The 22,460-nt window shown below is 42.5% G+C and overlaps 1 protein-coding gene across 2 annotated transcripts in view; it reads right to left on the bottom strand.

Annotated features, from left to right (window-relative positions):
• Positions 1-7,072: 7,072 nt before the first annotated feature.
• The window catches only part of dusp23b (dual specificity phosphatase 23b), a 134,612-nt gene continuing 119,224 nt past the window's right edge, over positions 7,073-22,460 (bottom strand). The window contains exons 2-3 of one of the 2 annotated variants that reach the window (XM_068023241.1): positions 12,712-12,989; positions 7,073-7,808 (exon numbers count right to left, since the gene is read on the bottom strand). In XM_068023241.1, coding sequence (XP_067879342.1) covers positions 7,623-7,808; positions 12,712-12,978 — 453 coding nt within the window. In that variant the 5' untranslated portion in view covers positions 12,979-12,989 and the 3' untranslated portion in view covers positions 7,073-7,622. The remainder of the gene's footprint in view (positions 7,809-12,711; positions 12,990-22,460) is intronic. The other variant, XM_068023231.1, reaches the window with a different exon arrangement.

Genomic DNA, 22,460 nt, shown 5'->3' on the forward strand with positions numbered 1-22,460 from the left:
TACTCTATAGGTGATCCTAACCTTCTTTAGGGTCTCCTCAGCTGCCCACACCTTTTGTTGATATTCTACTAAAGCATGCCTCAGCTCCTTAACCAGGGCCTTGGGCCCCAGTGAGTTCACACTGTAGGTAGGATAAGGCGCATTGGAAGGCATCCTCCTTTTCTACCAGCTTCTCTTTTGCTACCTCTAGTCTCTCATAGAGCATGTTCCCTCAGCTTGGCCTGGCCTCTAACTCTGCCTGCGCTTCCCCCAGTTCCTCCTCCAGCTCAGAAATCCGGCTGGTGCTATTAAGGAGCTGCCTTGTTAAGCAAAGGAGCCAGACCACTTTTTCTTTGGACTTTCGGTGATTTTTGCACTCTGTCCACTCAGCTGCTCTCTGGTAGGAATAGTCCCCGTGTACGAGATCTACCACCCATTGCTGCTCTATATTGATCTTTTTCATTACCTGACATTTTCATTTGACCGGTTCGCAAAATCACAACCACCCTCCGTCCCTTCGTGGTCGCCAATATATGTAAGTGATTGACCTGTGCGGGGTCGTAATGGTGAAAATCTCTCCTCCCCCAACACTCACTTGTGGGGTTCTTGGCAAAGGCGGTGTGATATTGCGAAGTGGAATTCAAAAATGATGTCAAACAACACTCAGGTATATGATGAATCAAACAAGGGTATTTATTAAACAAAAACCAACTGTGAAACCATTTATACTCTATCTTGTACAATGGCTATAAAAACAGCACCCACCCAGTCCAACCTAGGTTGTGTGTCTGGTGTGTTTGATAGAGGGACCCTAGCCCACGCAATGTGTCATGTAGTCTCATTGGTGATACTCACAGGTCTGATGTCTTGCAGCTGGCAGCGGCCTGTCGTTGTTGCAGTACACAGTCTATCTTGGATTGAGGATTTACCTCCTTACTTCAATGCCCCTCTTTTCCTCTGTGTCCTGAACTCAAACGTGAGCTCCGTGGTCTCAATGTGCTGATGTTCTCTGCCCTCGCTCTGTACAGCTTGCTGGGAATGCTGGCTTGCCTTTTCTTACTGTTCCTGTTATGCTCTTGCTGAAGAAAAAAAAGTCATCTGCTCCAAAAACCCTGTAACAGTTATAGTGTTATTGGTTCACACCAACAACTGTCTTGCTTTTGTTCTGTAAGTTTGTGTCAGACAGGCCAGATTTAACTTGTTGAATAGTTCTTTTGAACAAGGTTGCCTGTCTCATTTGGGAAGAGTAGGTGAAAAATAGAGGGGAGATGAGTTGATCATGTCTTGATAGCTTGGAGATGTCTAGAGTGGATGCTAATTGATAACCAGTTTTATTTTATTTGAAATGACTTGTCCAGGGAATGGCATCCCTTATCAGGTCTTTGAATATTCAAAGACTGGCTGGTGAACTTCCTGTTTTTTTGGTGCCTAATATTCTGTCCCTGCATTTCTTTAATTAATTTTTAATCCATTGTTCAGAGGCAATTTGGTAGTGACTTAAAGGGACAGTCCACATGAGTTGAATTCAGAGAGAGAGAGAGAGAGAAAAGCGGGAAGGAGCGAAAGAGAGAGAGGGAGCTCGAAAGAGCTTAAAGGAGTGGCAGGTAGGAGAGAGCGAGAGCAGCGGGGAGCTATCATATCTCATCCAGTCAGGTCTGTGGCTGCAGAGCAGACCAATCAAGAAAGATCAAAGTGTGACATCACAGGGAAAGAGGTAGTTGATTGGTTGGTGAGTATTTTTCTCATTTATCTTTCAATACTCAGTTAATTTTGGTAATTGTTAGATTTTATTAGTAGCAGTACATTTTAGTAATAGTAGTAAAGCTTAATAGGATTGGCTGGTGAGTTATTACTGTTTGTAAGGTTTATAACTATTGGTGAGGTTATTCCTACTTTTGGTAACATTTTAGTATTCTTAGCATGTATTAATAGTGGTAAGGTAGATTAGTATTGGTAAAGTTTATTATTATTAGTAGGGTTATTATTACTATTGGTAAGGTTGAGTACTATTGGTAGGTTTATTAGTATTAGCAATAGCAGGGTTGATAAGTAGCAGGATTTAGTTGTAGTACCAAGGTTTATTATCGAATAGAGGAATGACAGGACTGCTCCAATCTCTGGAGTGCACATCCTGTGCTCTATGTGGGAACTCCAGGATGTTTCTTATGTCCTGGATAACCATATGTGCAGTCAGTGTCATCAGTTGCAGCAGCTTGAGCTCTGGGTTTCAGAGCTTGAAGCAGCTGGCATCACTGCGATGCATCTGTGAGGTTCAGAGTTTCCTGGATAGCATGTTTATTGATGTGGTGACCACGCTGCTTAAGAGTATGCAGGCAGAGAGGGAATGGGTGACCACCAGGCAGTCAAGAAGAAACATGCAGGAGACCCCTGAGTGCATCTCACTCTCCAACCGGCATTCAGTTCTGAATACTGTGCAAAGTGATGGTTCATCTGGGGAGTGCAGCCAGAGCCAAGCCCATTGCACCACAGGTGGCCCAGTTGTACAGTGGGGTACAAGGAAGACTGGAAGTGTGATAGTGATAGGCCATTCAATAATTAGTGTAATAGACAGGCATTTCTGTAGCTGCAGATGTGAATCCAGGATGGTATGTTGCCTCCCTGGTGCCAAGGTCAAGGATGTTACTGAATGGCTGCAGAGCACCTTGAGGGGGGAGGGTGAACACCCAGCAGTCGTGGTCAACTTTGGTACAAATGATCTAGGTAGGAAGATGGATGTGGTCCTGCAGAAAAAGTTTAGTGAGCTAGGTAAGAAATTAGCAAGCAGGACTGCAAAAGTAGTAATCTCAGGATTACTTTCAGTACCACGCACAAGTGACTGCATACAGAGGAGGATCGTGCAGATGAATGCATGGCTGGAAAGATGGTACAGGAGGAAGGGCTTTAAATTTCTGAGGCACTGGGATCAATTCTGGAGAAGGTGGGACCTGTACAGGCTGGACAGGTTGCACCTGAGCAGTGTGGGGACAAATTTTCTTGTGGGGTGATTTGTTAGTGCTATTGGGGAGGGTTTAAACTATCTTGGCAGGGATGTGGAAACCAGGAGATAATACAAAAGAGGAACACTAAGGTGCACAGAGAATTGGAAGAGATAGATAGCACTAGAGTAGGAAATAGCAAAGTATTAGGTGGGGTCAGAGTGAGAGTGTTAGCCAGTACCAGAGAAGGGAGTAGTTCCGTATTAGATGGGAGTGGACTGAGGACTGTGATGAATGCAAAGACAGGATGACAATGCATGAGTGTAAACACACAAAGTCTGGCGAATAAGGTTGATGAGCGACAAGCACAAATAGCAGTATGGGAATAAGATGAAGTGGCAATAACGGAAATGTGACTTAAAAATGCTGAGGACTGGGTGCTTACTATACAAGGATATAAAGTGTTCAGGAAAGATAGAGAAGGAAAAAAGGGAGATGGCGTGGCAGTTCCAATTAGGGAAGAAAGTGCAGTGCTAGAAAGGGAGAATGTCCTTCAAGGCGCAAGGACAGAATCCATTTGGTTAGAGTTGAGGAACAAAAAGGGTTTGATCACGCTACTAGGGGTATTCTATAGATCTCCAGATAGAGAGAGGAGCAAATCTGTAGGAAAATCACAAAGATGTGCAAAAACTATAGAGTGGTGATATTGCGGGACTGTTACGACCAGATGTGAAAGGGATCTAGGGTTTCCTCTCAGCCTTCACCTGGTCTTACCGTAACAGGGTTTAATTTTAAACACATGTTTTTTTAGCTCCCTCTTAGTGACTCCCAATTATAAGGCAAAGAAACTATCCAAACAGCTTTTCTTGTGTTTAAAGAAAAAAGGTTGAACTTTATTGAACTTTAAACTCTAATTCAGCTAACGCCTATGGATATGCGACGCGCCTCTGCTAGCATGCATACGTGATACACACATGCAGATAGAGACAGAAAGAGCAGAAGAAATAAAGTGGAAAAGTTTGAGGCAATATTTGAAGATGATTTTGGTTACTGTTCTTCAAACTCGCTGTAAAGTCCTTGATTGTAGGTAGGTCCTGCTTTCCATTGGGGTCCAGTATTCTTCTTAAAACCTATTTGATGTACTATTCTCTCTTGAGATTCATGTGTCCTCAGTGGGTCCAGAGGCTTGTGAGAAAGAGATGGGAGCAGACAGGAGAGGTCTTCTCACTACAGGAGCAAACAGTCTTTCTGAGTTCAAACTCTTTGTACAATTCGGAAAAGCCCAGGTTGCCAAGCAGGTTAGACATGTGCCTAGCTGGTTTGACCACGTCTGTTTGTGGATTCTCTTGTCTTAGCCGACCCTGAAATGTCTTTTCTTACACACAATACCTGGTGCTCAAAGTCTATTGTGGGTTAAATTGGAGCAGGGAATAACCCCTTTGTCCCTCCAAGCCAAATATTGACTTTGATAATTTTAGAGTAAAGGGTAAGGAAAGGGAGAATTTCCTTGATCAGTACGTCCTCAGCCCAACTAGAAGAGGCATTGTTGGATCTGGTGCTGGAAAATGAGGCGGGCCAAATGTACCAAGTGTCTGTGGGGGAACACTTGGGTAAGAATGATCATCGTATCATTAGGTTTTGTGGGAGCAGTTTTGCTGAGCTTTTGCTTCGATAACTGTTATTTGAGTAAGTAGATTAAATATAATCCTAGTGAATATGTGTATATATATACTCTCATATATAAGTTGAAAGTATAGCTACATAGTGGTACAAAATGGAGTATTTACCCGAGGCATTGTGGGACAAGTTACTTAGCTTGCAGTTTTGAGCATGGTACAGCATAGCACAGACTCCGAGCAGGGCCCCTCTTATCAGTGTAACTGCAGACTGTGCGAAACACTCAGGAATGCAAGTTGTTTGATAGAGGTGACAGGAAGACTCAAGGATAATTGATGGGGTCTGAGAAACATCACAGATGCTCAGGGGGCTTGCATGAGCTGATCATGTAGCCACATGATGCCTAATGAGTAATCTAATTGGTAATATGTGTAATGTATGTAATCAATAACTGTTATGATTGGATTATGTCCAGCCGGGATGGGCTGAGTAACTGTATATCCGTTGTGAATTTTCCTTTGTCCGGTGGAGTAGCACTGGACTGCCTTTAGGGAAGGTGTGCACCCCATGATATCATGCAATAAAGTGTTTATTCTCAAAGTCTGAGTCCAGAGAATTTGTTCAACAATTTGGCATAATCTGGATTTCTCCAACAGGTTTAGACTAGTAATGCAGAAAAGCAAGCAACAAAATAAGGTAGAAGATCTAGATTGGACGAGGGCTAATTTGAACACAACGAGAAGGGATCTAGCCAGGGTAGAAGGGTAGTAGAAAGAGCTGCATCAGAACAATGGGCTACCTTTAAGGAAAAGATGCTTCATTTACAGGATAGGTACATTCCAACAATGGGGGAAAGGTAGGAGAACCAAGAATAGGGCTGCTTGGTTGATGAGGGAGATAGAGATGATGATGAAAGAAAAAGAGGGTGTATGTGATGCATGTCAGGTGAACTCATCGAGTGAGAACCAGACCATATACAATAAGTTGAGAGGAGAGGTGAAGAGGAAAATAAGACTGAAAAAGAGAGAATATGAAAATAGAATAGGTGTCAACATAAAAAGGAACCCAAAGATCTTCTACCGGCATGTAAGCGAGTAGTGGGAGGATGAGTGGGGCCTATTTGGGACAGAGAGGGTAATATATGTTTAGAGGTGCAGGGCAAGGCTAATACACTTAATGAATACTTTGTATCAGTGTTCACTAAGAAAATGGAGGCTGACAAACTATCCCTAGAAGCCAAGAGAGTAAAGGCAATCGAATGAATAAAAATTGAGATGGGGAAGTTACTAAAAAGGCTGGCTATGCTTCGGGTAGATAAGTCACCTTGTCCAGATGGATTGCATCCCAGGGTGCTAAAGAAAGTGGGGATGGATATAGCAGAAGGGCTTGCCATAATCTTCCAGTCTTCCCTGGATATGGGGGAGCTGCCAGGGGATTGGAGTGGCAAGTGACACCTTTATTCAAGTAAGAGTGCAAGGACAGTCCTATCAACTACATGCCAGTTAGTTTAACAGTGATAGGTAAGGTTTTAGAAACAATAATCAAGGAAAATATCAAGAGACACTTAGAGAGGTTCGAGTTAATTTAAGATAGCCATTTGTTATGGGCAGATCAGATCATGCTTGACTAATCTAATTGAATTTTTTTATGAAGTAACAGAATGTTAATGAAGGGAATGTGGTGAATGTTGTTTAAATGGATTTTAAGAAAGCATTTGAAAAGTTTCCACATAAAAGACTGGTTAACAAAATTGAGGTTCATGGAATAAAAGGGGTCAGTGTCCAATAGGATAAAAGAAAATTGGCTTAAGGACAGAAAACAGTCAGTCGTGGTAAACGGTTGCTTTTCAGACTGGAGGATGGTACACAGTGGTGTTCCCCAAGGGTCAGTGCTGGGCCACTGCTTTATTTGCTGTATATAAATGACTTGGATCTTGGAATACACAGAGTAGAATCTCAAAATTTGTTGACAACACCAAACGTGGAGGTGCAGAAAACAGTGAAGATGATATGAACCACCTGGAACAGGACATTGATAGACCAGCAGAATGGGTAGAGAGATGGCAGATGGAATTTAATACTGACAAGTGTGAGGTGATGCATTTTGGCAGAAGGAATGGGGAGAGGTAATATATAGTTAATGGCATAGTTCTAGAGTGTGTGTGCAGGAACAAGGTGTTGCAACATGCCATTTTTAAATTTAAGTTTCAGAAATACAAAGTTAAATGTTGAATTAGCCACAGAGATATTACATTTTCTCTAGCAACAGGTAAGGCGCATTAGATATCTGTAAAAATAGTTCCAAATACTATTCAGATTAATCAGGTATCAAAATTATTGGGAGGCGGTTGCTTTAATCACCATCACAAAAAGGTGGCTGGGAAATGGGGGTATGTGAGTACTTCTCTTTTAAAATTCATATATTTTCTCTTGTTAGGACTCCTAACTTGCTGAGCAAGGCCTCTCGCAATAATGCTCATGGAAAGCCATCAGGAAGCATGAGAAGGCACATCAGGTAGAATTGATGGCACCAAGAGGATTTTATTGTAGAGAGTCATGGCCTAGAATTTCTTGCAACCATGGTATCCAAATATTCAGAAAATATACATACAAATTCATAAAGAATTTACTTAAAATTATTCGAGTTCAGTAAACATACAAAGTATATTTTATTTCCTCTGAATTTGGAAGGAAACCATCCTTGCTTGTTCAAACATTTACACAGCCATTTCATTTACACATATCACAAACCGTAAAATGCATATCCTCTCAAGTGCAAGGTAAACTATAGCACCATTACAGGTTAGAATGTGAACAGGTTACAACAGTGAGGTAAATTTTGGCATGTAAAAATTGAGACATCAAGCCAGTTTGCTGATCACACCCATATACCACAATAAGTGACAATTATGGATGAACTCAGCAGGAAATTAATATATAAAAATTGCAACTTTATAGTGGTGTACATAATTACAAATACCAGAAATGGCAAGATTTGTTTAACCTTTCGAAGAGTGCCTGCTTTGAAATAGCTACCCTGTTGGAAAAATCTTAATAGAAAATTTGTACTTTGGTAATATTTGAAAAAAACTTATTTTATATGATGATGAAACTGTATAATTGATTTTTCTTGTTCCCTGGTTTCTATAGAACCATGACGAATTTTTCGTATTTCTTCAATTGCGTCAACTCCTGTTATTTTCTTACTTTTTACAAGATAACAAGCAAGCATTGTTCCAGTTCTCCCAAAACCATGGAGACAGTGCACTCCAACTCCCTAGAAACAGATGAAATAAAACAAGTCAGTTAGCACTGCATTTTCTTGATTAGCTCACTAGTAATTCACTACGTTGACAGTTACAAATAATAGTAATTTAGCAACAATGTGTATATTTCACTATTTAAAAGACCAGTGTGCACAAAACTTTTCCAGGCCTGGAGGTCCACTGCTGATGTCATAAACATTCCGACTTACCCGGAATCATCTTTAAAGACTCAAACTAGTAAAATGTTAACTCAGTCAAGGTCATCCTTACAGTACATGGTCAACATTGCAATTTTTCTGCAAACAGTGGAATATGTTGAAACTCAAAAAAGTTCTCAAAAGGAATCACTTTTGTTAAATTACAAGTTATTTCCCTTTGCACTGTTGCAAGCAATTGACAGTTCATTCAATTAGCCAGCCTATTGTCGATTCCCAGACAAATTGTGCACTTTACTAACTTTAAATGTTCAAGTGTCTCAATAATTCCAGTAGATCTATAGAAGTGAATTCCTCACTAACACGAAATAAGTGCAGAAGACAGTAGGTGACCAAAATTTGCATTCTTTAGTAACGTTTTATTAAAAACTCCAGGATTAAGAAAGGGATTTGAATGTCCCTGTAAAAGGCTAGGAATCACTATTGGAAATATAATCAACAAGCTGTAAAATATTTGTATAGAATTTCTTTGCCATTTTAAAGATTTATGTACCTGGATACCAAGATCTCTCTGCTCATCTACACTACCAAGAATCTTCCCATTAGCCCAGTACTCTGCATTCCTGTTACTCCTTCCAAAGTGAATCACCTCACACTTTTCCGCATTAAACTCCATTTGCCATCTCTCAGCCCAGCTCTACAGCCTATCTATGTCCCTCTGTAACCTACAACATCCTTCGGCACTATCCACAACTCCACCGACCTTCGTGTCATCCGCAAATTTACTAACCCACCCTTCTACACCCTCATCCAGGTCATTTATAAAAATGACAAACAGCAGTGGCCCCAAAACAGATCCTTGCGGTACACCACTAGTAACTAAACTCCAGGATGAACATTTGCCATCAACCACCACCCTCTGTCTTCTTTCAGCTAGCCAATTTCTGATCCAAAGCACTAAATCACCTTCAATCCCATACTTCCGTATTTTCTGCAATAACCTACCGTGAGGAACCTTATCAAATGCCTTACTGAAATCCATATACACCACATCCACGGCTTTACCCTCATACACCTGTTTGGTCACCTTCTCAAAAAACTCAATAAGGTTTGTGAGGCACGACCTACCCTTCACAAAACCGTGCTGACTATCTCTAATGAACTTATTCTTTTCAAGATGGGCGGCACAGTGGCGCAGTGGTTAGCACCGCAGCCTCACAGCTCCAGCGACCCGGGTTCAATTCTGGGTACTGCCTGTGTGGAGTTTGCAAGTTCTCCCTGTGTCTGCGTGGGTTTCCTCCGGGTGCTCCGGTTTCCTCCCACATGCCAAAGACTTGCAGGTTGATAGGTAAATTGGCCATTATAAATTGCCCCTAGAATAGGTAGGTGGTAGGGAAACATAGGGACAGGTGGGGATGTGGTAGGAATATGGAATTAGTGTAGGATTAGTATAAATGGGTGGTTGATGGTCAGCACAGACTCGGTGGGCTGAAGGGCCTGTTTCAGTGCAGTATGTCTAAACTATGCCACAGCGTAGGAAGCATGCGATGGACAGAGCTAAGCAATCCCACAACCAACAGATCAGATCTAAACTCTGCAGTCCTGCCACATCCAGTCGTGAATGGTGGTGGACAATTAAACAACTAACTAGAGGAGGAGGCTCCACAAATAACCCCATCCTCAAATGATGGGGGAGCCCAGCACATCAGTGCAAAAGATAAGACTGAGGCATTTGCAACAGTCTTCAACCAGAAGTGCCGAGTGGATGATCCATCTCAGCCTCCTCCTGAAGTCCCCAGCATCACAGATGCCAGTCTTCAGACAATTCGATTCACTCCGTGTGATATCAAGAAATGACTGAAGACACTGGATACTGCAAAGGCTATGGGCCCCTGACAACATTCCGGCAATGGAACTGAAGACCTGTGCTGCAAAACTTGCCGCAACCCTAGCTAAGTTGTTCCAGTAAAGCTACAACACTGGCATCTACCCAGCAATGTGGAACATTGCCCAGGTATGTAATGTATACAAAAGGTAGGACAAATCCAACCTGGTCAATTACCACCCCATCAGTCTACTCTCTATCAGTAAAGTGATGGAAGGTATCATCAACAGTGCTATCTAGTGGCACTTGCTTAGCAATAACCTGCTCACTGACACTCAGTTTGGGTTCTGCCAGGGCGACTCAGCTCCTGACCTCATTACAGCCTTGGTTCAAACATAGACAAAAGGGCTGAACTCAAGAGGTGAGGTGAGAGTGACTGCCCTTGACATCAAGGCAGCATTTGATCGAGTATGGCATCAAGGAGACCTAGCAAAACTGGAGTCAATGGGAATCAGGGGGAAACCCCTCCGCTGGTTGCAGTCGTACCTGGCACAAAGGAAGATGGTTGTGGTTGTTGAAGGTCAATCATGTCAGCTCCAGGACATCACTGCAGGAGTTCCTCAGGGTAGTGTCCTAGGCCCAACTATCTCATGACTTCTTCAATGACCTTCCTTCAATCATAAGGTCAGAAGTGGGGATGTTCACTGATTGCAGAATATTCAGCACCATTTACGACTCCTCAGATACTGAAGCAGTCAGTGCAGAAATGCAGCCACACCTGGATAACAGGCAGGCTTGGGCTGATGTGTAGCAAGAATGTTACTTGCCACTTAAGTGGCAGGCAATGACCATCTCCAACAGGAGAGAATCTAATCATCTCCCCTTAACATTCAATGGCATTACGATCGCTGAATCGCCCACTAACATCCTGGGGGATACCATTGACCAGAAACTGAACTGCAGTGGCGATATAAACACGATGGCTACAAGAGTAGGTCAGAAGCTAAGAATCCTGTGGCAAGTAACTCACCTCCTGACTCCCCACAGCCTGTCCACCATCTATAAAGCACAAGTCAGGAGTGTGTTGGAATACTGTCCACTTGCCTGGATGGGTGTAGCTCCAACAACACTCAAGAAGCTGAACACTAGCCAGGACAAAACAGCCCACTTGATTGGTGAATGTTGAAGGTGGTGGACAGGGTGCCAATCAAGTGGGCTGCTTTGTCCTGGATGGTGTTGAACTTCTTGAGTGTTGTTGGAGTTGCACCCATCCAGGCAAGTGGAGAGTATTCCGACACACCCCTGGATTGTGCCTTGTAGATGGTGGACAGGCTTTGGGGAGATAGGAAGTGGGTTACTCGCTGCAGAAATCCCAGCCTCTGACCTGCTCTAGTAGCCACAGCATTTAAGTTTCTGGTCAATGGTGACCCCAGGATATTGATAGTGGCGGATTCAGAGATGGTAATGTCATGGAACATCATGGGGAGATAGTTAGATTCTCACATTTGAGATGGTCACTGCCTAGCACTTGTGTGGCATGAATGTTACTTGCCACTTATTAGCCAGATGTTGTCCAGGTCTAGCTGCATATGGACATGGACTGCTTCAGTATCTGAGGAGTCGCGAATGGTGCTCAACATTGTGTAATCGCCAGTGAACATCCCCACTTCTGATTTTATGATGGAGAGGTGGTCATTGATGAAGCAGCTGAAGATGGTTGGGCCTAGGACACTACCCTGAGAAACACCTGCAGTGATGTCCTGAGACTGAGATGACTGACCTCCAACAACCACAACTATCTTCCTGTGCTTGGTATGACTCCAACCATTGGAGCGTTTTCCCCCCCGATTCCCATTGACTCCAGTTTTGTTAGGGCTCCATGATGCCATACTCAGTCAAATATTGCCTTGACGTTAAGGGCAGTCACTCTCACCTCACCTCGAGTTCAGTCTTTTTTCCATATGTGAACCAAGGCTGTAAGGTCAGGAGCAGGTGGAACCCAAACTGAGCGTCAGTGAGCAGGTTATTGCTGAGCAATTTCCGCTTGATAGCATAGTCAACGACTCCTTCCATCACTTGGCTGATGATCGGGAGTAGACTGATAGGGTGGTCATTGGCCGGGTTAGATTTATCCTGCTTTTTGTGGACAGGACATACCTGGGCAATTTTCCACATTGCAGGATAAATGCCAGTGTTGCAGCTGTACTGGAACAGCTTGGCTAGTGGCGCAGCAAGTTCTGAAGCACAAGTCTTGAGAGTTCTACTGTCGAAATATTGTCAGGGCCCAAAACCTTTGCAGTATCCAGTGCCTTTAGCCATTTCTTGATATTAAGTGGAGTGAATCGGATGAGCTGAAGACTGCCAGCTGTGATGCTGGGGACTTCAAGAGGAGGCCAAAATGGATCATCCACTCAGCACTTCTCGCTGAAGATGGTTGTAAATGCTTCAGCCTTGTCTTTTGCACTGATATGCTGGACTCCCCCATCGTTGAGGATGGGGATATTTGTGGAGCCTTCCCCTTCTGTCAGTTGTGCAACTGTCCACTAGCATTCACGACCGGATGTGGCAGGACCACAGAGCTTAAATCTGATCTGTTGGTTGTGGGATTGCTTAGCCCTGTCTACTGCATGCATCTTCTGTGGTTTGGCATGCAAGTAGTCCTGTGTTGTAGCTTCAGCAAGCTGACAACTCATTTTTAGGTCTGCCTGGTGCTGCTCCTGGCCTGCCCTCCTGCACTCTTCATTGAACCATCATTGTAAAGGAGTTTAAATGAAACCAGGGAAGCTATAAATCAGCAATTCTTCATACATGACTAAGCTATTTTAATTGAGATAGCCTTGAATTAGAATGTATTATTCTTAAACATACTTTAAAAATAATGAAAAATATTACACGATTATTCAATATAGGAAAGCAATCAAACTCGATACCCACCTCAGCTCGTGCATTGGCTTCCTCAACTATAGCAAGAAATCTCTTGATTTGTTCAAAAGATGGTGGGCAAAAGTCATCGATCTTTATGTGGTGAATCTTCACCCCTGGACATGTATCATGGTATGGGGGCTTCCTCTCACAAAGTGTGACTAGATGATGAATGCCATTATCATACAAATACTGATAGTGAGCAGGTAATCGTGGCATGGCCATTCCAGCTAGTTTATTGGGTTCAATCCAGGAAAAGTTGTGTGGAGCAGATGCCATTTTTCATTCACCTGTTTAAAAAACTATGTTTAATATCTTGTAAATTGCCATCATGGAATCTGTTAAGAACATTGCTACTTTTTAAACGTCAAATGGATTTGTTTCACTATGTTTGAACGATCCTGAGGGTTTCATGATATCCAGTGAAGCCTATAAAGGCAAGGAAAAGTCTCCAGAAATATGAACTGAAAATGCACTCACATTGTAAACTCTCAAATACCAGCTATTCTCCATGCCTATTTGCTACCAATAATCAGTAATGTTCGGCATCAGTTAAAATTTCTGCAATAAAGATGCAAGTCTAACATGAGAAGCTAGCGCCATCTGATAGTTAGAATCATTCAGCACAGAAAGAGGCATTCAGCCCATCGTGTCTATGTCAGTTGTCTGAAAGAGCCAACAGATAGTCCCATGTCCCTGCTCCTTCCCCATAGCTCTGCAATTTTTTGCAGTTAAGTATATATTCAGTTCCATTTTGCAAGTTTTAATTGAATGTGTTTCCACCACTCTTTCAGGAAATACATTCCAGGTCATCATAAGTCGTTGACTAAAAGAATTTATCCTCATCTCCCCCCCTGGCCTTGTTGCCAATTATTTTAAATCGGTCTTCCAGTTACCGACTCTCATGCCATAGGAACAGTTTCTCCCCATTTGCTGTATCAAAACCCCATATAATTTTGATCATCTCTATTAAGTCTCCTGTCATGCCCAGTAAAGGCATGTCCTATTCACAACTTTAAACACAGACTGTACCCAGCATAGAATCCTCCGGAACTGGATTTTCCTTTTTTTGAAAAAATAAAGTGAAGCATAATGGACATTAAACTATTACAAGAAGAGGCTGCTGAGGGCCAAGTGACTTTTGCAATTGAATGACCATGGGTGGAGTGCCTCCCTTGAATGGGCATACCAAGACAAAATCATTTTGTGGAATTCACACCTCCTACTGTTTGTGGCCCTACCCAAAACACAGTTTCTATGGACTCCAAGACTCACTGTCTGGGAGCTCAAAACTTAAACGGAGCTGTAAGAAACTGGTTAAACCATAAGTAGGTGTAAACGGCCACCATCCATTCCCCATTTTGTAGCCATGGCTTTGAACTTCAAATCATTCTGGGTGGACTATAGGAGTATTGATCAAGTGGTCACATGATGAAAACTAAACACAGATAACTAAACTAGATAATTAAAAGCAAAATACTGCAGATGCTGGAAATCCGAAATAAAAACAAAAAATACTAGAAATACTCAGCCGGTCTGGCAGCATCTGTAGAGAGAGAGAAGCAGAGTTAATGTTTCAGGTCAGTGACCATTCAGCAGAACTGGCAAAGGTTAGAAATGTAATAGAGGTTTTAAGCAAATAAAGCAGGGGTGGGGCAAAAGATAACAAAAGGGAAGGTGTTGATAGAACAGAGGATCACAGAGAATAACTGACCAAGAAGCTCATGGAGCAAAGGAGAAGCATGTGTTAATGATGTGGTGAAAGACAAAAAGTGTTAGTGCAGAGAGGGTGTTAAATGACAGAATAGTGAACAACCCCAGTCAAAAGCACAAACATGAAAAAAACAGTGGGCAGGTACATGGTAAAAAAATGATGAAACAAACAAATAAAAATGAAAAATAAAAAAAATTTTTAAAAGGGGGACCCGTCATGCTCTGAAATTATTGAACTCAATGTTCAGTCCAGTAGGCTGCAGTGTGCCTAATCAGTAAATGAGATGCTGTTCCTTGAGCTTGCATTGATGTTCACTAGAACACTGCAGTAAGCCCAGGACAGAGATGTGGGCATGACAGCAGGGGGATTGTTGAAATGGCAAGCGACAGAAAGCTCGGGGTCATGCTTTTGGACTGAGCGAAGGTGTTCTGCAAAGCAGTCACCCAATCTATGTTTGGTCTCCCCAATGTAGAAGAGGAGACCGTATCGTGAGCAGCGAATACAGTATACTAAATTGAAAGTACAAGTAAATCGCTGCTTCACCTGAAAGGAGTGTTTGGGGCCTTGGATAGCGAGGAGAGAGGAGGTAAAAGGGCAGGTATTACATCAACTGCGATTGCATGGGAAGGGGACGAGGTGTTAGGGGCAATGGAGGAGTGGACCAGGGTCTCACAGAGGGAACAATCCCTTCAGAATGCTGACAGGGGAGAGAAGATGCGTTTGGTGGTGATCTCATGCTGGACGTGACAGAAATGATGGAGGATGATCCTTTGGATGTGGAGGCTGGTGGTGTGGAAACTGAGGACAAGGAGAGCCCTGTCGCGGTTCTGGGAGGGAAGGGAAGGGGGAGTGTAGAGGTGTTGGAAATGGGCTGGACACAGTTGAGGACCACAGTGGGGGGGAAATCCTCGGTTGAGGAAAAAGGCATATCATCACTTCAAGAAAAAAGGACTACAGCAGCAGGCTTCATGTATATTAATAGAAAATCGAATGGCTGACTTTAACATTAAATCATTTGTAGAACAGGAGGATTTAACTTGGCAAGAATTAGCTATCTTAATTATTGAACAGCTCAGAGCAGTAGCTGATCAGGTAGAATTCAGTATGAGGAAAAAGGCAAGAAGACCCGAGGTGCTAAAAATGTCGGCTGAACATTTTCCCCCTCAGCCCTGTACTGGAACATGCAGAACATATAGAGCCAGATACAGACCAGATTACATTTCATTTCTGTAGCTGCAGGAGGCTGTCTACTGCTTTGTGAGTTCAAGCTTATTTTGATGCAAAAATTTGCTTGCAAGAGCAGAGGCTAGAGTCAGAATTTCAGGGGAGAAAAAGGAGGAATGAGAATGCCAGGAGAGAGAAAGAGCGAACTTTCCAGACAGGTGGGTGTCTGCAAGACCCTAGCTCAAATGAGCAGGCATTTTTACTGAACTCACCTCAGGTCTGATGTGGCCTAATTCTGCAAGACCCGTCACACTTGTCAGGTTGCGGGCAAGCCACAGTCTGCAATTAAACCTGCCCCACTCAAACGCATACTGGTGTTTGGTGAACCCTTCAACAGAATCCTGATACCCAGAACCAGGTCAGGCTAAGAGTCCTGCACAGTCTATCAGTGCCTCCTCGCTATAATGGATCTGGCCACCCAATTCCCTGATGGCATCCCCCTCAAGAAAATCACAGGCAAAGCGGTGATTGAGGGACTGACTCAGTTCTTTAACTGGTCTGGCCTGCCATAAAAGATTCAATCGGATCAGGGAACGGATTTCATGTCACGTGTGTTCCAGGAGGTTGTCCACAGCCTAGGTATAGTACAGTTGAAATTCTCAGCCTACCACCCACAGAACCAAGGAGCATTAGAACAATAGCATCAGATCCTCAAAACCATGATCTGAACATACTGCCTTGAATACCCTCATGATTGGGATAAAGGATTAGGTTTCTTGCTGTTTGCCATGAGACATTCACCTAATGAAACCACAGGCTTCAACCCATTTGAATTAATTTATGGACATGAGGAGAGAGGCCCTCTGAAGCTAGTAAAAGAAGTAAAAGAAAAATTTCTAGAGCAAAGGGAGTACATGTCCATGTTACGTGAACAACTCTTTAACGCCTGTGCTGTGGCCAAAGAGCACTTAAAAACCTCACAGAAAATCATGGAGCAGCAACGCACCAAGGCTCTTGAGACAGCACCTTCCAACCCCGTGACCTCTGCAACCTTTAAGTTGGTGGATGAGGTGCTAGTCAAGTGGGCTGCTTTGACCTGGATAGTGTTGGAGCTGCACCCATCCAGGCAAATGGAGAGTATTCCATCACACTCCTGACTCGTTCCTTGTAGATGGTGGACAGGCTTTGGGGAGTCAGGAGGGGAGTTTCTCACCACAGAATTCACAGTCTCTGACCCGCTCTTGCAGCCACAGTATTTATGTGGCTAGTCCAGTTCAATTTCTGGTCAATGGTAACCTTGGTTTAACCTTGATGGTGGGAAAGCTTTTCGAAATGATAATTTCAGAACAAAATTGTCACTTGACAAGCGTGAATTAATTAAGGGAAGCCAGCAAGGATTTGTTAAAGGCAAATTGTGTTTAAAACTAACTTGATTGAGTTTTTTGATGAGGTAACCGAGTGGGTTGATGAAGGTCTTCCAAAAGGATGTTTGCTAAAGTGCCACATAATAAGCTAGCCAGCAAAACTGAAGCCCATGGAATAAAAGGGACAGTGGCAGTATGGATATGAAGTTGGCTGAGTGACAGGAAACAGACAGTAGTGGTGAATGGTTGTTTGTCGGACTGGAGGAAGGTTGCCCAGGGATCAGTACTAGGACCACTGCTTTGCTTGATATATATTAATGACCTAGACTTGGGTATACAGGGAACAATTTCAAAATTTGCACGACACATAACTTGGAACTATTGTGAACGTGTTAATCTGTCATTTATGTATCAATGATTTAATTATATGCAGGTGGAGGGTGTTAATTGGGGTCTGACTTGAGCACTTATAAGCAGACACTTACTGAGACTGATGGAGGTTTGAGAGTGAAGAGCTACATGTTGGTAATCCTTTTACTCTGTGCAATAAATGTGAAATGGAGCAAGATAGGCTCCAGCATCATCCTGCCACAAACATAGGAACATCGGAGCAGGAGTAGGCCATTCTCCTCATCTCTGTCCTAAGTGGCTTCCCCCTTATTTAAAGTTGTGTCCCCTTGGTTCTAGACTCCCCAACCAGGGAAAACATCTTAGCTGCATTTACCCTCTCTATCCCTTTAAGTATTTTGTAGGTTTCAATGAGATCACCTCTCATTCTTCAAAAACTCTAGGGAATACGGGCCCAGTTTCCCCAATCTCTCTTCATAGGACGGTCCCGCCATCCTGGGCGCTAGTCTGGTGAACCTTCATTGCATTCCCTCGATGGCAATAATATCCATCCTAAGGTAAGGGGACCAAAACTGCACACAGTACTCCAAGTACGGTCTAACCAAGGTTCTATACAATTGAAGCAAGACTTTGCTACTCCTGTACTCACATCTATTCCTCCTACCAAAATGGATAACCTCACATTTCTCCACATTATATTCCGCCTGCCACGTTCTTGCCTACTCACTAAGTCTGTCCAAATTCCCTTGATGCTGCTTTGCATCTTCCTCACAATACACATTCCCACCTAGTTTTGTCGCTTTCGCAAACTTGGAAACATTACATTCATTTTCCCACATCCAAATCATTGGATATATATTATGAACAGCTGGGGCCCAAGTACTGATCCTTGTGGTACCCGACTAAGTCACAGCTTGGCAACGCGAGAATGACCCATTTATTCCTACTCTCTGCCTGTTAACAAGTCCTTAATCCATGCCAGTATATTACCTCCGAACCCATGAGCTTTAATTTTGCTAACCAACCTCCTGTAGGGGACTTCATCAAAAGCCTTCTGAAAATCCAAGTATACTACGTCCACTGACTCTCCTTTATCAATTCCGTTAGCAACATCCTCAAAAAACTCCAACAGGTTCATCAATGATGATTTCCCATTCATAAATCCATGTTAACTATGCCCAGTCAGATGATTATTATCCAAATGTCCATTTATCACATCCTTTAGAACAGATTCTAGTATTTTCCCTACTACTTATGTAAAGCTAACAGTTCCCTGTTTTCTCCCTCCCTTCTTAAATCGTGGGGTGACATTTGCTACCTTCCAACCTGCAGGAACTGTTCCAAAATCTATAAAATTTTGGAAGATGTTCACCAATGCATCCACTGTCTCCAAAGCTACCTCTTTCAACACTCTGGGATATAGAATATCAGATCCTAGGGATCTATCAACCTTCAGCCCCAATAATTTCTCCAATATAACCTTCTTACTAATACTAATTTCCTTCAATTTCTCATTCTCCCTAATCCCTTGGATCTGTAATTCTGGGAGATTTTTTGTATCTTCCTCAGTGAAGACAGACATAAAGTAATCATTTAGCTTCACTGCCATTTCTCTATTTCCCCATTATAAATTCTCCTGACTCTGCCTGTAATGGACCCGCATTTGTCTTAGCCAAACATTTCCTTTTTACATACCTACAGAAGCTTTTACAGTCCATTTTTACTTTTTTGCTAGTTTACATTCATATTCTATTCTCCCTTTATCATTTCTTGGCCCTCCTTTGCACACAACATTTGTAACAAGACAGATGAGTTGACGGCACAAATAGAAATAAATGAATATGACTTGGTAGTTATTACAGGGACGTGGTTGCAGGGTGACCAAGACTGGGAACTCAATATTCAAGGGTATTCGATGTTCCGGAAAAATAGGCATAAAGGAAAAAAGGTGGTGTAGCTTTGTTAGTAAAGGAAGGTATCAGTGCGGTGGGGAGTAGTGATATAGGTGCAATAGATCGTGATGTGGAATTAATTTGGGTGGAAATAAGGAATATCAAGAGGAAGAAGTCACAGGTGGGAGTCGTCTATAGGCCCTCGAAGAGTTGCCTCTCTGTAGAACAAAGTATATAATTGGAAAATAATGGAGGCGTGCAAGGGTGCTACAATTGTCATGGGTGATTTTAATCTGCATATTTACTGGACAAATCAGATTGGCAGAGGCAACATGGAAGACGAATTTGTAGAGTGCATCAGGGATTGTTGCTTAGAGCAAGAAGTCGCAGAACCTATCCGGGAACACGCTATTTTAGATCTAGTAATGTGTAATGAGGTAGGATTAATAAAGAGATTTCGTAGTTAAGGATCCCCTAGGAGGTAGCGATCCCACCATGGTAGAATTTCAAATTCAGTTCGAAGGCGAGCAACTCCTGTCTCAAACAAGTGTGCTCAACTTAAACAAGGACAATTACAGAGGTATGAAGAAAGAGTTGTCTAAAGTGGGCTGGGAAAATAGACTATGGGGAAGATCAGTGGATGAGCAGTGGCAGACATTTCAATGCTCAGCAAAAATTTATCCCAGTCAAACAAACAGACTCGATGAGAAGGATGAACCACACATGGTTAACAAAGGCAGTCAAGGAGAGTAAACAACCAAAAGCTAAGGCATACAAAGCCACGAAAACTAGTGGTAGGCCAGAGGATTGGAAATTTTTTTTTCCAGGAATGAGCAGCAGATGACTAAAAAGCTAATAAAAAGAGGGAGAAAATTGATTATGAAAGTAAATGGGCAAGAAATATAAAAACAAACAGCAAGAGCTTCTACGGGTATATAAAAAGAGAGTAGCTAAAGTGAGCATGGGACCCTTGGAGGATGCAACCGCAGAATTGATAATGGAGAAACAGGGAAATGACAGATAATTTAAACCAATATTTTGCATCGGTCTTCACAGTGGAGGGCACTATAAACGCAGATATCAGATAAGCAAGGAGCTAATGGGGGGAAAAGATCTTGTAACAGTCTCTATCACGAGGGACAAAGTCTTTGACAAACTAATGGGACTAAAGGCAGAAAAGTCACCAGGACCTGATGGCCTACAAAGGGCTTTAAAGGAAGTGGCTGCAGAGATAGTGGAGGGATTGGTCAAAATATTCCAGAATTCACTGTATTCTGGGAGGGTCCCAACGAATTAGAAAACTGCTAACGTGACATCCCTGTTCAAGAAGGGAGGGAGACAAAAAGTAGGTAACTATAGCCCAGTCAGCCTAACATTGGTTGTTGGGGAAATTCTAGAGTCCATTATTAAGAAATAAATAGCCAGACATTTAGAAAAGTTTAACACAATCAAAAAGAGTCAACATGGTTTTGTGAAAGGGAAATAGTGTTTGACAAATTTGCTAGAGTTCTTTGAGGATATAGCAAGCAGAGTTGATAAAGGGGAACCAGTAGATGTAATGTATTTGGATTTCCAGAAGGCATTCGATGAGGCGCCACATAAAAGATTATTGCACAAGATAGGAGCTCACAGTATTGGGGGTAATGTATTAGCATGGATTGAGGATTGATTAACTCATAGAAGACAGAGAGTCGGGATTAATGGGTCTTTTTCAAGTTGGAAAGACGTAACTAATGGAATGCCACAAGGATCAGTCCCATTTATTATCTATATTAATGACCTGGAGGAGGGTGCAGAGTGTAATATATCCAAATTTGCTGACGATACAAAAATAGGTGGGACTAAAGGGTTGTGATGAGTGCAGAAGGAGTCCGCAAGGGAATATAGATAGGTTGAGTGGGTGGGCAAAAACTTGACAGATGGAGTTGATATGCAGGAAAGTGTGAGGTCATGCACTTTGGTAGGAAGAATCAAAAGGCAGACTATTATTTAAATGGAGAGAGACTCCAAAAAAAGTGCAGGCAAAAGGATCTGGGTGTTCTTGTGCATGAAACACAAGAAGTTAGCATGCAGGTGCAGCAAGTAATTAAGACAACAAATGGAATTTTGGCCTTTATTGCTAAGGGGTTGCACTTTATAAATAGGGACGTCTTGTTACAACTGTAAAGGGTGTTTGTGAGGCCGCACTTGTAGTATTGTAGTACAGTTTTGGTCCCCGTATTTAAGAAAGGATATACTGGCACTGGAGACAGTTCAAAAGCGATTCACTAGGCTGATTCCAGGGATGAAGGGGTTGATTTATCAAGAATGGCTAAACAGGTTCGGCCTTTATTCATTAGAGTTTAGAAGAATGAGGAGTGATCTTATTGAAACGTACAAGATTCTGAGGGGGCTTGACAGGGTAGATGTTGAGAAGATGTTTGCACTAATGGGGGGCACAGTTACAGAATAAGGGGGCATGCATTTAAAACTGAGATGTGAAGGAATTTCTTTTCTGAGAGAGAGGATGGCGAATGTCTGGAATTCTCTACCCCAGAGAGTTGTGGAGGCTAGATCACTGAAAGTATTTAAAGAGGAGGTAGATAGATTTTTGAAATATCGGGGAGTCGAGGGCAATGAGGAGCTGGCATGAAAGAGGAGTGAGGTCTGGGGCAGATCAGCCATGATCTTATTGAATGGAGGGGCCGAATGGCATACTCCTGCTCCTATTTCTTATGTTTTGTTATTTACTGTGTTCTAAAATGTTCCCAATCCTCAGGTTTACTACTATTTCTGGCAACTTTATAGGTCTTTTCTTTGAGTCTTATACAATCCTTAACTTACTTTGTTAGCCACGGTTGATTGCCTTTACTTTTTGGGCTTTTATGCCTTTATGGAATGTACAGTTGCTGTAAACTATGTAATATTTCTTTAAAGACTATCCATTGCCTATGTACTCTCATACCTTTTAATATATTTTCCCCAATCCACCTCAGCCAATTTGCCCCTCATACTTTCATAATTTCCTTTGTTCAAATTTAACAGCCTGGCTTCAGACCGAACCAACTCACTTTCAAACATAATGTAAAATTCTATCATATTATGGTCACTCATCCCTAAAGGTTCTTCTGCAACAAGATTATTAATTAGTCCTTTCCCATTACATTATACTAGATCTAAAATAGCCTGTTCTATAGTCAGTTCCTCAACATACTGTTCTGGAAAACCATCCTTCACACACACCAGAAACCCGTCCTCAATAGCATTAGTGCTGATCAGCTTTACCCAGTCTATGTGCAG

Source organism: Heterodontus francisci, chromosome 3, assembly GCF_036365525.1.
Source record: "Heterodontus francisci isolate sHetFra1 chromosome 3, sHetFra1.hap1, whole genome shotgun sequence".
Classification (NCBI taxonomy): Eukaryota; Metazoa; Chordata; class Chondrichthyes; order Heterodontiformes; family Heterodontidae; genus Heterodontus; species Heterodontus francisci.